Source organism: Bufo bufo, chromosome 3 (genome assembly GCF_905171765.1).
Source record: "Bufo bufo chromosome 3, aBufBuf1.1, whole genome shotgun sequence".
NCBI classification, from domain to species: Eukaryota; Metazoa; Chordata; class Amphibia; order Anura; family Bufonidae; genus Bufo; species Bufo bufo.
In genome coordinates this window covers 663516181-663533074 of record NC_053391.1, presented here as the reverse complement: position 1 = coordinate 663533074, position 16894 = coordinate 663516181, and the positions used below count along the sequence as shown (strand labels likewise).

Sequence of the window (16894 nt, the reverse complement as noted above, 5' to 3'; positions counted from 1 at the left end):
GATTAGCCTGTCTAGCGGATTTAAGCCACAATTATCAATGGAGACTTTATAAACAGTCCCAAAAATGCTTCAATCTCGCTCCAGGGAAGGGAAGGTGCAGAAAGTGGAGGAACATCTCAAGACAGAACTGTTGTACTTAAAGGAAATGTGTCTCCAGAAAATGACCTATTGTTTAAATTAGGGATCGACCGATTATCGGTTTTACCGATATTATCGGCCGATATTCAGGATTTTAAACGTTATCGGTATCGGCATCTATTTTGCCGATATTCCGATAACGAATCGGGAACACAGATTGCGCTGCTGTTAGCGCTCTCCGGGTTCCCTCAGCAGTACAGGGGAGAAGGAAGCAGTGTCTCCTCCCCCTGTGCTGCCGCTGCCACCAATGACAGGAGAGAAGACAAGAGGAGGGGAGGGGCTGTGGCCACCGCGCCACCAATGAAGATACCTCTCTCATTAATTCATACACGGGAGGCGGGAGCTGGCTGCAGAATCACATAGCCGGCTCCTGACCTCTGACAAGTAGCTGCGATCTGCGGTAGTTAAGGGGTTAACTGCTGCGGATCGCACCTAACGCTCATAGAGGTGGGGAGCCGGCTATGTGATTCTGCAGCCAGCTCCCGCCTCCTGTATATGAATTAATGAGAGCGATATCTTCATTGGTGGCGCAGTGCGCCCCCCCCCCCCAACCCTAGTATTAATCATTGGTGGTGCAGTGCGCCCCCCCAAACCCCCCAATATTAATCATTGGTGGCAGTGGCCACCGGGTCCCCTCTCCCCTCCTCCTCAGTGGCAGTTCTGATAGGAGCCCCAGCAGTGTAAGCCTGGGGCTCCGATTGGTTACCATGGCAGCCAGAATGCTACTGAAGCCCTGGCTACCATGTTCAGCTCCCTTGCTGCTGTGTGCACAAAGCACATAGCAGCAGTGACAGTGTAAGGTCCTATTCACCCTGATAGAGATCTATGAGGGTGACTAGGACAAGGGTTCTAGCCCCCAAGGGGGCTATTAGTTAGTAAAAAAAATATATATATTAATTATAAATGAAAAAGAAAGATTTACAAAAAAAAAACACGACACGTTAACAATAAACATTCATTTTCAGCAGATTGAAAATGAAAATTCACAGAATATCGGTATAAATTGTCGGCTATCGGCCTGAAAGTTCACAGATTATCGGTATCGGCCCTAAAAAATCAATATCGGTCGATCCCTAGTTTAAATCAAGTTTTTATGTTTAACATTTTAAAGAATTTTTTAATGATATTTTAAATTTTCTATGTCATGATTTATATTTAAATGAAAACCATAAAATCCTGCAGTTTTCGCCCTGTCCACTAAGCCTCATAATAGGCGCCACTTCTTGGTCTGTCCAGATCACTTTACTGCAGTTATCTGCTTATCTGTACACAGAGATGATATCATTACAGGCAGGATTTGGATGACAGATAACACAGGATCCACCAGGTGATGGTCAGAGCTTATCTCTTCTTTCCCTGTACAATGACCTCTGCACAGGTCACAGAGCATGCCTAGAAAACTCTCCCATAGAAGTCAGTGAGGTCCTCTCCTGACCATTGTGTCTATGGTCTGTAGGGCTCTATATCAATCATATACCAGAAATACTTCTATTCTTACTCTTTTAGGTCAGACTATCCGGCGAGAGCGATTAAGATCAGCTCAGAGAACATCCAGGAGAGACAGGCAACAACGTAATGTCTCCGGAGTCAGAGCTCCTCCTCGGCAAATACCATCTGCCAGAGAGAGGAGCCGCTCTCCAATAACACCTGCGCCGGCCCAAGACCCCCGACCATCTGGGGAGAGCAGCCGGGAGAGTGCTGGGCCCACCACCCCCGAGTTCCGCCATCCTCGGCCCATACCACCGAGACGCAGGACCAGGGAGATGCAGCCACCCAGGAGGTCTCCCATACACCCTGCAGAACACCTCTTTAACATCATAATACAGCTGCAGAGGATGGGCACCATGAGACCTCAGGCCATACCACCGCCAGAGCCCCCAACGCCGGCTCCACTGGGTGTGCCCCACCAGCCTCCACCAAGCTCCAGGGCCGCGCAAATCGGAGACCTCCCTGCAAGGACCATCAATGCAGAGGAGAAACAGTCTTGTGTCATCTGCCTCACTGACTTCATCCAGGGTGAGCAGGTGACATCCCTGCCCTGCGGCCACATCTACCACCAGGCCTGCATCGACCAGTGGCTCCGGAATAACACCCGCTGTCCCCTGTGCCGCAGGGACTGCTTTTAACGGAGCACAAGACCAACATCCGCTTCTTCTGTCATCAACATCAAGACAGAAGAAAACTGCGCGGTGCTCCGAGGGGGCGTGGAAATTGCTGTAAGAGTCTTTGGAGTTTTTCCAGGTAAGTGACTTTTACATGCAGCAAAACTTCCATCATTTTCTCACCAAATCCAATTGTAGATTAAAGACATTTTCCTCCATAAATATTTCACACTGTAATAGAAAAGATCCACAGACGTCCTAACACAGAGCGTTATAACCGTGCAGCCACAAAGACCTCAATAAGGAACTAAAGGGGGATTCCGGAGCCATGAAAAGCCGGCCCGATGGGCTGGGAATGTCTGAGAACAATAAAGGATATTACTCTATTACCTTGTCGCTCCTGGTCTGATGGTGCCCGGGCGCCGCTGCTCTCCACTTCCTGCTTGTGGACTCAGCACGGCAGGAAATAGATGGGAATGCCGCTCCACCAATCACTGGCTGCGGCAATGACTCCCATCATCCAATGACTGGCAGAAGGGCATTTCCATCCATTTCCTGCCATGTCGGGTACACAAGCAGGAGGTGGAGCGCAGCGCGGTCTGGGTATCATCACATCGGGGAGGTGAGTAACGTCCTGGAATGCGATCCGCAATAAGGCAACGGGCAGCACACGTTCATGTGAAAGAGGCCTTATGGGGGACCTGTGGATGACACATTGTTTGGGCTCATGCACATCACCGTTGTTATTTTGCGGTCCGTTTTTCCATTGATCTGTTGTTCCGTATCTGAGTTTTTTTTTTCTCTGATTTAAGTCCTCTTCCGTTATTGCACAAAACATATCCGTATGGTTTGCGTATTTGATCCGTTTTTTGCGGATCATATACAGAAACAGTAACTTATTAATCACCAAACACATGAGCAATATGGGCTGGGCATAGCATTTCTACAGTATGGATCCGCAAAATACGGATGACATACAGATGTGTTCCGTGTACGTTCCATATTTTTTGCGGACCCATTGACTTGAATGGAGCCTCGGACCGTGATTTGCAGACAATAATAGGACATAAACTACTTTTTTGCGGAACGGCCATGTGGACAAGCAGAATGCCGGTCCTTATGTCTAGTGTCTTTCAGACGACCACCTTGCAGGAGAAGGACGCTTCCCCACAGGATCCGGGCACTGACAACATGACCGAGGATGAGATTGAACTGCAAGAAAAACTCGACCACTTTCCAGATGACTTCAACCAGCTGGATCTACTGGAAACCCACCGACATCTGATTCCTACAGGAACCCAGAGCCATTGGCCAGGGGAGTCTGAGGAAGATGAGGAGGAAAGGACCGAGGAGTGGTACCAGACCCCAGAGGAGAACCTGAAGGACAACCACAAGGAGTTAATACTTTTTGCTGCGGAAAATAACAGAGTAAGTTCACACAGTGGTAAATGGCGGCCTAATCCCCGTCAGACCAACCAATCGCAGCACTGCTTTCATGTTTCAGCAGCAGATTGCAAAATGAATGCTGTGCTGTGATTCATTCCTGTGGCACCAGCCTATGTGCACTTCCACGATCCCGGCCACTAGAGAGGCCGACACTTTTTCCTATAGTGTGCAAGCACGACCACCGCTGATGGATTGCAGGGTGGTCGTAACCATGGAAACGGGCAATGTATAATGTGATGGAAAAATTAATCCAGCCAGCAAAGGAGGCAATATGGGCAATCACAATACATTAGGAAGTGCCTTGTATTAACTTTCTCTACATAATAGAAACAGCAGGCACCCACTAGCTATGGCGCTCACTCCAGTCCGGAATGGGCTCCATCTTTAAAGACCTGACTTGTTGTGCAGGGCTTAACTTTTTGCTCTCGGGCCTTTATTATATCATTTTTTAAAAAGTACGGCCCATTTTAGTCCTCTAAAAAGCACTGTAGGAATTCTGAATAGGACTAAAAATGGCGTCAGTCATGTGACCTTCAATCCTGTCATGTGACCGCTGGCATTCTGTCCAGATATCTAACAGGTGAATAGCCATTTGAGATGGAGCACAGATACATACAGTATTACTGCCTTCAGCAGCTTCTCATCATGTCCGTCAGTGACAATGTAGAAGCACATTTCACATTGTTCTCCCTGTATGTGTTGTGTTTGTAATTATTTTTTTTTTTATTATAGTTAACTTATTACCAACATGACAGCATTACCTAGAGACAGGCAGCCATTTTACATATCACCTGGAAACAGGCAGCCACGTAATCACGCATACAGTAAAGTAGTTGTTGTTACTCCCTTAGTCCTATGTAGTATACCATGGACGTGTCATGTGTGCTGACCCAGAACATGTATGTCATGTAACACTGTTGCCTGGGGTCACATGACTGATACCATGTTTCAGTTAGGCCATGGATGCTTTACACAGGACTGACTGATTCGTGGGAAATGCCTATTCTTGTCCACAATTGCAGACAAGAATACGACATGCTCTATCCTTTTGGCGTGGCCTGGGAACAGAACAACGGATGCGGACAGTGCACAGTGTACTGTCCTCATCTTTTGCAGCCCCATTGAAATGAATAGGTCCGCACCCATTCCGCAAAATTACGGAACGGGTGCAGACCTAGAATTACAGTCGTGTAAATGCACCCTTAGGCCTCATGCACACGACCGTATTTTTTTGCGGTCCGCAAAACGGGGTTCCGTTTTCCCGTGATCCGTGACCGTTTTTTCGTCCGTGGGTCTTCCTTGATTTTTGGAGGATCCACGGACATGAAAAAAAAGTCGTTTTGGTGTCCGCCTGGCCGTGCGGAGCCAAACGGATCCGTCCTGAATTACAATACAAGTCAATGGGGACGGATCCGTTTGACGTTGACACAATATGGTGCCATTTCAAACGGATCCGTCCCCCATTGACTTTCAATGTAAAGTCTGGAGTCCCTTTTATACCATCGGATCGGAGTTTTCTCCAATCCGATGGTATATTTTAACTTGAAGCGTCCCCATCACCATGGGAACGCCTCTATGTTAGAATATATTGTCGGATATGAGTTAGATCGTGAAACCTCATTTCCGACAGTATATTCTAACACAGAGGCGTTCCCATGGTGATGGGGACGCTTCTAGTTAGAATATACTACAAACTGTGTACATGACTGCCCCCTGCTGCCTAGCAGCATCCGATCTCTTACAGGGGGCCGTGATCAGCACAATTAACCCCTCAGGTGCCGCACCTGAAGGGGTTAATTGTACTATCATATCCCCCTGTAAGAGATCAGGGCTGCCAGGCAGCAGGGGGCAGACCCCATTCCCCCTCCCCAGTTTGAATATCATTGGTGGCCAGTGCGGCCCCCCCCCCTCCCTCCCTCTATTGTAATAATTCGTTGGTGGCACAGTGTGTACCCCCCCCTTCCTCCCTCTATTGTAATAATTCGTTGGTCGCCAGTGTGCGGCCTCCCATCTACCCCCCCCTCCCCCCCGATCATTGGTGGCAGCGGGTTACTAGCAATAGTACAATAGTAAAAGATTCATACTTACCTGGGAGCTGCGATGTCTGTGTCCGGCCGGGAGCTCCTCCTACTGGTAAGTGACAGTTCATTTAGCAATTTAGCGCCGCACAGACCTGTCACTTACCAGTAGGTGGAGCTCCCGGCCGGACACGAACATCGCAGCAGCCGGTAAGTATGAATCTTCTACTATTGTACTATTGCTAAGTAACCATGGCAACCAGGACTGTAGTAGCGTCCTAGTTGCCATGGTTACCGATCGGAGCCCCAGCGATTAAACTGGGACTCCGATCGGAACTCCGCTGCCACCAATGATGGGGGGGGGGGGAGATGGGAGGCCACACACTGGCCACCAATGTTGTTAATGCTATAGAGGTGAGGGGGGGCTGATGGGGGGCGCACACTGTGCCACCAACGAATTATTACAATAGAGGGAGGGAGGGGGGGCGCACACTGTGCCACCAACGAATTATTACAATAGAGGGAGGGGGGGGGGGCCGCACTGGCCACCAACCTATTATTACAATAGAGGGGGGGGGCCGCACTGGCCACCAATGATATTCAAACTGGGGAGGGGGGGAGGGTCTGCCGCACCTGAAGGGGTTAATTGTGCTGATCACGGCCCCCTGTAAGAGATCGGGTGCTGCCAGGCAGCAGGGGGCAGTCTTGTACACAGTTTGTAGTGTATTCTAACTAGAAGCGTCCCCATCACCATGGGAACGCTTCTGTGTTAGAATATACTGTCGGTTCTGAGTTGCCAATCTTGTGTGCATCCGTGTTCTTTCACGGACCCATTGACTTGAATGGGTCCGTGAACCGTTGGCCGTGAAAAAAATAGGACAGGTCCTATTTTTTTCACGGCCAGGAAACACGGATCACGGATGCGGCTGCAAAACGGTGCATTTTCCGATTTTTCCACGGACCCATTGAAAGTCAATGGGTCTGCGAAAAAAAAACGAAAAACGGCACAACGGCCACGGATGCACACAAAGAATCCTGTCGCTCCACCCAGATCTTGTGAACGTGACGGATGAAGACAATTACACCCCGCTGCACAGAGCCTCGTACAACGGCCATCTGGCGATAGTGCGGGAGCTGATCGCGAAGGGGGCGGATGTTCACACGGTGACAGTAGATGGGTGGACCCCGCTGCACAGCGCCTGCAAGTGGAATAACGCGGTCGCCTCCTTCCTGCTCCAGAACGGCGCAGACATCAACGCACAGACTAAGGGCTCCCTAACACCGCTGCACCTGGCCGCCGCCAACAGGGACTGCTGCCAGCTCCTAGAGCTCCTCCTCATGAATCGCTACATCAAACCCCAACTGACCAATAAGTTGGGGGAGACGGCTTATGAGATCGCCCGGCGCACCGACATGTACCACTACCTGTTTGAAATGGCAGATTATTGGACCTAGCCCCATCCACCGGCAGTAATAAACGTCCTTGCAGTTGTCACTTTCTGTGTACATGTCTGGTCCTCTGTATGCTGTGTGTCTATAGTATGGGAATCATGATGAGTATGAGGAAACTTCAGGGGGCTGCACACAGCAGAAAACCACATCAATACATCACGTATGATACACGACGACTAATACACACTCACCTAAAGAATTATTAGGAACACCTGTTCTATTTCTCATTAATGCAATTATCTAGTCAACCAATCACATGGCAGTTGCTTCGATGCATTTAGGGGTGTGGTCCTGGTCAAGACAATCTCCAGAACTCCAAACTGAATGTCAGAATGGGGAAGAAAGGTGATTTAAGCTATTTTGAGCGTGGCATGGTTGTTGGTGCCAGACGGGCCGGTCTGAGTATTTCACAATCTGCTCAGTTACTGGGATTTTCACGCACAACCATTTCTAGGGTTTACAAAGAATGGTGTGAAAAGGGAAAAACATCCAGTATGCGGCAGTCCTGTGGGCAAAAATGCCTTGTGGATGCTAGAGGTCAGAGGAGAATGGGCCGACTGATTCAAGCTGATAGAAGAGCAACGTTGACTGAAATAACCACTCATTACAACCGAGGTATGCAGCAAAGCATTTGTGAAGCCACAACACGCACAACCTTGAGGCGGATGGGCTACAACAGCAGAAGACCCCACCGGGTACCACTCATCTCCACTGCAAATAGGAAAAAGAGGCTACAATTTGCACAAGCTCACCAAAATTGGACTGTTGAAGACTGGAAAAATGTTGCCTGGTCTGATGAGTCTCGATTTCTGTTGAGACATTCAAATGGTAGAGTCCGAATTTGGCGTAAACAGAAGGAGAACATGTATCCATCCTCTGATGGCTACTTCCAGCAGGATAATGCACCATGTCACAAAGCTCGAATCATTTCAAATTGGTTTCTTGAACATGACAATGAGTTCACTGTACTAAAATGGCCCCCACAGTCACCAGATCTCAACCCAATAGAGCATCTTTGGAATGTGGTGGAACAGGAGCTTCGTGCCCTGGATGTGCATCCCTCAAATCTCCATCAACTGCAAGATGCTATCCTATCAATATGAGCCAACATTTCTAAAGAATGCAATCAGCACCTTGTTGAATCAATGCCACGTAGAATTAAGGCAGTTCTGAAGGCAAAAGGGGGTCCAACACCGTATTGGTATGGTGTTCCTAATAATTCTTTAGGTGAGTGTATGTCGCCTGCCTGCATCCCTTTTGTAATGGGATCCTTATGATTACCCTGAACAACCCTTAAAGGGTTGTGCAAGAATGAGGGGTTTTTGGTGCTGGCTCCCCGCCCCTTCTCCTCCCGGGCTGCGATTCTCCTCTGGGCTCCCTCGTTGAAAACATTGGGTTTCACATGTCTGCAGCCAATCACTGGCCGCAGAGGTGTCCGGCTCCCCTTACATCAGGACAAATGGTGACATGACACAAGGGGATCCAGTCACTGCTGCAGCCATGTCAAACCTGATGTTTTAAGCAAGGGAGCCCAGAGGAGCATCACAGGCCAGGAGGAGAAGGATTGAGGAGCCAGCGGCAGGAAGTAGGTTAGTAAGCTTCCCTTTACAGGTTTGGTAAAGTTGGAGGGTTTGCCAACACCCCCCATCCCTCTCATTCTTGCACAATCCCTTTAACACTTCCAGTTTCCTGACGTCCATGTTGTGATGTTCATGTGGACTGCTGAGCCTCTGTGGTCACATGTCACATGGGGACACGTCACTGCTGAGGCCAGTGAATGGCTGCTGCAGTTGGACATGACTACGAATTGGAGCCTCGGCAGTGGGCCAGATTAGTTACGAAACGGTCAGTGGTGGGTTTTCTTTAGCCTAATAAATCAAAAATGAAGTGGAGTAGGTCTTAACCCCTTTGTTCAAAATGGCGTGCAGGTACTACAGTCATGTGAAAAAATTTGGACACCCTTTGAAAGCATGTGGTTTTTTGTAACATTTTTAATAAATGGTTATTTCATCTCCGTTTCAACAATACAGAGAGATTAAAGTAATCCAACTAAACAAAGAAAACTGAAGAAAAGTCTTTTCAAGATCTTCTGTAAATGTCATTCTACAAAAATGCCTATTCTAACTGAGGAAAAAGATAGGACACCCTCACATGTATTCCCTCTTAAATTGGCTCAGATCTCACACCAGGTGCACATAATTAGTAGATCGTTACTCTGCATGTTGAATGAGGCTTGCCCTATTTAAACCTCAGACATTTAGTTTGGTGTGCTCCTGACTGTTGAAGTGAGAGTGAGCACCATGGTGAGAGCAAAAGAGCTGTCAGAGGACTTCAGAAAAAAGATTGTAGCAGCCTATGAGTCTGGGAAGGGATTTAAAAAGATCTCAAAAGATTTTGAAATCAGCCATTCCACTGTCCGGAAGATAGTCTACAAGTGGAGGGCTTTCAAAACAACTGCCAACATGCCCAGGACTGGTCGCCCCAGCAAGTTCACCCCAAGAGCAGACCGCAAGATGCTAAAAGAGGTCTCCAAAAACCCTAAAGTGTCATCTCGAGAACTACAGCAGGCTCTGGCTACTGTTGATGTAGAAGTACATGCCTCTACAATCAGAAAGAGACTGTACAAGTTTAACTTGCATGGGAGGTGTGCAAGGAGGAAACCTTTGCTTTCCAAGAGAAACATCGAGGCCAGACTGACATTTGCCAGAGATAAAGTTGACAAAGACCAGGACTTCTGGAATAATGTTCTTTGGACAGATGAGTCCAAAATTGAATTATTTGGACACAACAGCAGAGGACATGTTTGGCGTAAACCAAACACAGCATTCCAAGAAAAGAACCTCATACCAACTGTGAAGCATGGAGGTGGAAGTGTCATGGTTTGGGGCTGCTTTGTTGCAGCAGGACCTGGTCAGCTCACCATCATAGAATCCACGATGAATTCTACTGTGTATCAGAAGGTGCTTGAAGAACATGTGAGACCATCAGTTAGAAAATTAAAGCTGAAGCGGAACTGGACCATGCAACATGACAATGACCCAAAACATACTAGTAAATCAACCAAAGATTGGCTGAAAAAGAAGAAATGGAGAGTCCTGGAATGGCCAAGTCAAAGTCCAGATTTGAATCCCATTGAGATGCTGTGGGGTGACTTGAAAAGGGCTGTACGTGCAAGAAACCCCTCAAACATCTCACAGCTGAAAAAGTTCTGCATTGAGGAGTGGGGTAAAATTTCCTCAGACCGATGTCGAAGACTGGTAGATGGCTACAAGAACCGTCTCACTGCAGTTATTTCAGCCAAAGGAGGTAACACTCGCTATTAGGGGCAAGGGTGTCCTATCTTTTTCCTCAGTTAGAATAGGCATTTTTGTAGAATGACATTTACAGAAGATCTTGAAAAGACTTTTCTTCAGTTTTCTTTGTTTAGTTGGATTACTTTAATCTCTCTGTATTGTTGAAACGGAGATGAAATAACCATTTATTAAAAATGTTACAAAAAACCACATGCTTTCAAAGGGTGTCCTAATTTTTTCACATGACTGTACGTCCGCGATCGGGGAGTGTGTCGAGTAGGCTCACAAGCTGAGCTTGCGCCATACACAGTCGGGTTCTGGCTGTATGATGGCCACCATCCGCACTGAAATACTGACCACTATGGGTTGGTTTTTTTTGGTGCGTTTTTATAGCCAAATAAAGCCAGCTTCGCATGTTGCCCGGAAGCATATAGTTTGTAGTGGCATTTTTTTTTCACCCTCGAGATCCTTCTTTTGGGCCAAGTCTCAGCATTCTCTGGGCATGGTGTTTTTCTCCCATAGACCTCGATTGTTAGTTTTTTTCTTCATCAAGGGCATGTCCAGTGTTTTTTAAGTGCTTTTTTTTCCCAATATAGGTCTACAGATGAACAGACCTCACGGCAGGCACATACTTTCCTAGTAAAAAAAATAAAAAGTGGCAGGCGTGCATAAAACACCAATAACAAACACAAGGTCACAAGGTGCTAAAGCACGCTATATGGGGGGGGGGGGGGGGGGGGGGGTCGACCCATAAAGTCTGGCCAAAAATGCCAGGTACATAACTGTTTGTGAAGCAGCCCCGAGGCAGGCAGCTAAGGCTACTTTCACACTTGCGCTTTCCCTTTCCGCTGTTGAGATCTGTCATAGGGTCTCAATAGGGGGGAACACTTCAGTTTTGTCCCTGTTCATTGTCAATGTGGACAGAACTGAACGAAACGTAGTGCACCATAATGCTTTCTGTCCGTGATGTGGTGCGGAGCGGGACGGATCCGTCATGACACACAATGTAAGTCAATGGAGACGGAGGCGTTTTCTCTGACACAAAATAAAACGGATCCGCCCCCCCACCCGTTGACTTACAATGGTTTTAGAGACTGATCCGTCTTGGCTAGTTTAGAGATAATACAACCGGATCTATTCATAACGGATGCAGACGGTTGTAATATTACGACGGAAGCGTTTTTGCTGATCCCCGCCTGTAGCCTTATCTCACAGATTTTTGGACCAATCATTGGTCAGATGGCCGATTACACACACACATCTTTTGGTCTGATTATACGGATATTGATCAGATAATCTGTTGGTGTAATACAGGCCTAAACCGAAGATGATCAGTGGATGATCCCGCAGTCATACTTCTGTCTCCGCTAGTCATTGTCCCAGATATAGATTATGAAGATGTAGAAGAACAGGTTGGTTGGTATTATGTTTGGTGGCATTTCTCTTCATTACTTTTTTAAATATATTTTTTTCTGTTGTTTTTCAAGTCCAATAGCGAAGAGCCTCTTTGGGGGGGGGGGGGGGGGGGGGCTTGTTTTCTTTATTTTCCTCCAAAAAACATTGTGTTTTTCTGACACATGCTCTATGCTAAGCCAAGTCTAAAGGGGTTGTCCGTCATCCATTAAAAATAAGAGGGCGGCTGGACAGCGTTTAAAACACTAACATAGAAGCGGTCACCTTTTGATGGTTCTACCACCATGGCTCCTCATCCTGTCACGTTGGAAGTGATGACATTCTCGCGGTACTGCTGCTGGACAATCAATGGCCTCCGCCGTTAACGCTGCCCGTGCACACCTTACCGCTGAGACCACTGATTGGCTGGCAGCGGTCATGTGTGTATGCTGTATATGAAATGTCATCTGATGGGGATCACTGTCCAGCCCCCTCTCATATTTTGTTGGACAACCAACCCCTTTAAGGCTCCATTCAGATGTTTGTGTGTGTTTTGCGGATCCGCAAAACACGGACATCGGCGATGTGCATTCCGCATTTTGCAGACCGCACATCGCCGGCACTTAATAGAAAATGCCTATTCTTGTCTGCAATTGCGGACAAGAATAGGACATGTTCTATTTTTTTCGGGAACGGAATTGCGGACCCGGAAGTGCGTGTCCGCAATTCCGTATCCGATCAGCACATTGTGCTGCCCCATAGAAATGAATGGGTCCGCAATTCCATTCCGCAAAATGTGGAACTAAATTGCGGACGTGTGAATGGACCCTAAGGCTGGAGTCACACATAGCAGATTCATAAGAATGGAAAGTATAAAGGAAGGACTTCTGTAAGAGAGTCAGGTGTGTGTGGCCCTTGATCATAATATTGGACACCGGCAAAGTGAAGAGGCAGCCATGTGGCAGTGAAATTTTATTAAGCTTTACTCAAACAGAGGGCACTGCGCTTGATGGTTACAGTTGAAATTGGTAGAAGGCCTGGCAATTACATATTCTATTAAAGGCACAGAGCTTGTTGGTCACTAGTGGCAACAGAACAGTCTATTAGAGGGCACACAGGATTTTGGTTACAGCCTGTCTTAAAGAACACACACTGTATTGGTTGCAGTCTCTCAGTGAGGGCACACAGCATTTTGGTTGCAGTCTAAACAGTCTCCGAGAACATCTCGTGTTTACTGAACTTGATTGAGCAGCAACTATGGGCTGCCTGCTGCAGTTATTTTTCCGTCAAACAGGTTCCTGCCCTCTGTGTCCTACAGTGTTTGTTCTGGCTTGAAAAGAGACTTTATTGTGCTAAAGGTGCTTGTAGTGGGGATTCACCAGCCACACTGTGCTACAGATGTGTTATTGCAGTTACTGACATCCCGCTTGCTGTCATCTTATTGACGAAGCTGCACCCAACCCACCAAGCACTTGAAGATTGAGGAGTCTACGAGAAAGGAAATGGCCTGTCTACTCTGTTGAAGTCAAAGCCCACCTAGTGGAACTATAGAGCTCGATAAAAGTCCCTGGAGGTAGGGAAACACTGGCCGGACCCAACCAGAAGCAAAGGTGTGCCGCCATCTTGAAAAAGGTTCCCAAGACTTCTATTAAGAGTAACGCTGCCTGAGAGCTTGCTAGAGACTCTTAAAGGGTCTGCACCCAAATTACTGCTATTGCCCATAGCAATGCAAGACAAACAGCTGTCTGAAGAGATGGCAGCGTTCATTTGAGAGATTTCTCTGCTCTGGTTACCTGCTCGCCGCAGCAATTGCGGTGATGAGCAGTTAAACAGAGCAGAGAAGGCAGCGCATATTTAAAAAAAACAAAAAACGGACAACCCCTTTAAAGACATATTTGGAAAATATTACATACAGCGCTACAGAACATACTGGGTAATACAACCTCACATGTGTACCTCTTACATCTAGTGATGTCTCCTCTGATGTAGATATTCTCCTTCCTCATTTTCTCCTTCCAGACCAGACCGCCATGATGATTTATTTCAGCCATCTCTCCTCTGCAGAGTTTAACAAACATACATCTTAGTTTCCTACTTTTCCATCATTCTCCCACCATCTGAACATCCCATCCTGCCAACCCCAATACTGTGCCTGCTGTGCCCCCCAAATACTATACTGCAGAAAAAGTCCCCCCAAAAATACTAGTATCACACAGATAGTCCGCCAGAACAAAATTCCGCCTTATATTGTGTGCGCCAGTACAAAAAATACCCCCTTTCCTTTCAGATCAGACCCCCATATCAAACCTCAGGCGAGACCCTCCCATCTCAGACCAAACCCTCTATGTCAGACCCCAGTTTCAGACCCTCATTAGACCTTCATTTCAGAAACCTCTATCTCAGACCAGACCCCCATTAGACCTCACCCCCCAATATCAGACCTCAGATAAGACCCCCTTTAGATCTTCAGACCTCAGATAAGACACTCCCCAATCAGATCTCAGGTCAGGACTTTAAAATAAATAAATTAACTCACCTCTCCTGCTCTGCCCTCGCTCTCCAGGTCCGGTGGTCTCCCAGGCTCTCCTCTTGGAGCCCACGCTGCACAGTCACCTGAATGCCTGCAGCGTCAGGTCACAGTGAGCTCGTACATCCTGACGCTGTAGGCTGCCGGGAAACAGCAGCGCGGGACCTAAGAAAAGCGAGCAGGAGGAGGGGTAAGTACAGCGCTCACAGCGCATCACTCCCCCGCCTCCTGCATACTAGCGCTGCACTGCATCTTATAAAGGGAAAAATACAGCGCCACTGCCGAGGGGGGCCCTTTGAGCCCCACTGGCTTAGTGGCCTGGTCGCAACTGAGACCGCTGTGTGTGACCCCTATAGCTATGCCAGTGATGTCATGTAATGTTTGTCAATGGTGTCGCAAAATTTTGTGTTGTACGTCGCAAGTCACACGTGATTTTTTTCTCCACTGACTTGAATAGAAGTTGCATGCAACATGTGACTTGCCTGTGACTTGATTGTGTTTTCACAGCCAAATCGCAGTTCTAAAATTGTCTTGCGAGACACATGTCGCTGTGGGCTACACGGTGACACTGGTCATTCAACACCTGTCGCAACCAGGATCGCTGCGGCAGTCGCAAGAAATGCAACACGACTGGATTTCTTGCGACTGCTGTGGCAATCCCTTTCATTTCCACTACTCAGCGATCCTGGCCGCGGCAGGTGTTGAATGACCAGTGTCGCCGTGTAGCCCTTACCTTAGAGTACAGCCACTTGGTCAGGTTTCTGCATGCTGGTGTGGAAGCCAAAACCAGGAGTGTATTCAAAAAAGAGAAGTCATATCTTTCCTTCATGCCTTCTCTCCTTTTTATGATCCACTCCTGAATCTGGCTTCCAAAACCGCCTGCAGAAACCTGCCCGTGTGGCCGTATCCTCAGGCCTCGTTCACATTATTTTTCTTCACTGACAGATAACACACGTACCCATTGATTTTAATGTGTTCATTCATACGCCAGTAGTTTTTCACTGACTGTGGTGAGGGTAGGCTCACCATGTTGTTTTGTATATGTAAGCCGTGTACCGGGGTGGGCTCCCCAGAATACAGCGAAGTTACAGACAAGGAAAGCGACACTGACACCAGCTTAATATGCAAGAACAGAAAACTTTACTTAAACAACAAGTAATAACATAAGCATAGAAACGCTATATCCCGGACCCACAGTAAATGTCCCTGCCCAATGGACAGGCCTAGCCGATGGCGGACACAGCAGAGCCTGCAAGTTGTGCTGTGCAGCTACAGAGGACACCCCTAGCCAGTGGCAAACGCAGCAGAGCCTGCAAGTCAATAACTGCGCTGCAGTCCAGTACAGTAAATCCTAGCAAAACTATATAAATCCTAACTGACTAACTAATGCTAGGCCTAGGCTAGTCTCGGTAACTTCAGGCGCCACACAATATATTGCAATCAGTAACCAGGTGTACTGACCTGTGTCCGTTCTGGGCCCGAGGATGCAGCCTACCAGAGATTGCCACCAGCTTCTCAGCAACCGTGTGGCCTTGCTTGATAGTGAGGCCTTCTGTCCACATACTGGACTGGTCTTCCTGGGACAAACTCTCTTTCAAAAGAGCTGGATACAGAAAGGATATAACAGCTACTCTCCTCCTTCTGAGTGTCCATTAACTACCGGACATCTGCAAGCCAGGATGGAATCGGATTCAGTCCCTCACAGCAGAATCCTTCCTCCATGCCAGATCAACACTTCCTGGTTCACTCACAGGCAGCAGCATGAGTCATCATCTGTTTTACATATTCAAATCTCAGAGTGTGCTGGCTGTAGCTGCAAAACAGTGGCCTCTAGTGCCCGGAATGCCAAATGACAGTTTAAATACAGACATTATGCAGAAATAGCTGTTTCACAATCTCACATATACATGAAGGACTTTCCTCTAAAATGATGGATCTCAGATGGAAATGGTTAAACGGATGCAAAATGAGCACAAAGGATGCTCAAAATAATGCTACATGCACACGACCGTGTGCCCCCCCCCCCCCCGTGGCCGTATTGCGGCCCGCATACAGCGAGTCCGCAATACACAGGCACCGGCCGTGTGCATTCCGCTTCACGGATCGCGGACCCATTCACTTGAATGGGTCCGCAATCATGGAGATGCGGAACGGAGGCACGGATCGGAACCCCACTGAAGCACTGCGTGGTGTTTCTGGCCGTGCCTCCGCACCGCCAAAAAGTAGCGCATGCACTACTTTTTTGCGGTGCGGGCCGTCCGATGCGGATCACGGACCCCATTCAAGTGAATGGGTCTGCTATCCACATGCGGAGCCCTAACGTTCGTGTGCATGTAGCCTAAAAGACCTGTTTTTAACGAAACAGTGATGTGAACCTACCCTTGAGGCCTCTTTCACAGGAGCGTTATGGATTCTCTCAGGATGCGTTCAGTGAATTTCGCACCATTTTGCGAAAAAGTTCAGTCAGTTTTGTCTGCTATTCCGTTCAGTGTTAAAAAAAATTCCGCACGGGTGCAATCAGTGTTG

General features: G+C 47.8%; 2 protein-coding genes across 2 annotated transcripts in view; both read left to right on the top strand.

Annotated features, from left to right (window-relative positions):
- Positions 1 to 2264, top strand: part of LOC120994024 (zona pellucida sperm-binding protein 4-like) — a 53638-nt gene extending 51374 nt beyond the window's left edge. The window contains exon 12 of the mRNA XM_040422484.1: positions 1645 to 2264. Coding sequence (XP_040278418.1) covers positions 1645 to 2264 — 620 coding nt within the window. The remainder of the gene's footprint in view (positions 1 to 1644) is intronic.
- Positions 2265 to 3355: 1091 nt separating this feature from the next.
- LOC120994023 (ankyrin repeat domain-containing protein 49-like) lies at positions 3356 to 7159 on the top strand. Its single transcript, XM_040422483.1, has 2 exons — positions 3356 to 3682; positions 6733 to 7159. The coding sequence occupies exons 1-2, from the start codon at positions 3360 to 3362 to the stop codon at positions 7157 to 7159; spliced, it is 750 nt and encodes a 249-aa protein (XP_040278417.1). The 5' UTR covers positions 3356 to 3359.
- The last annotated feature ends 9735 nt before the right edge of the window (positions 7160 to 16894 follow it).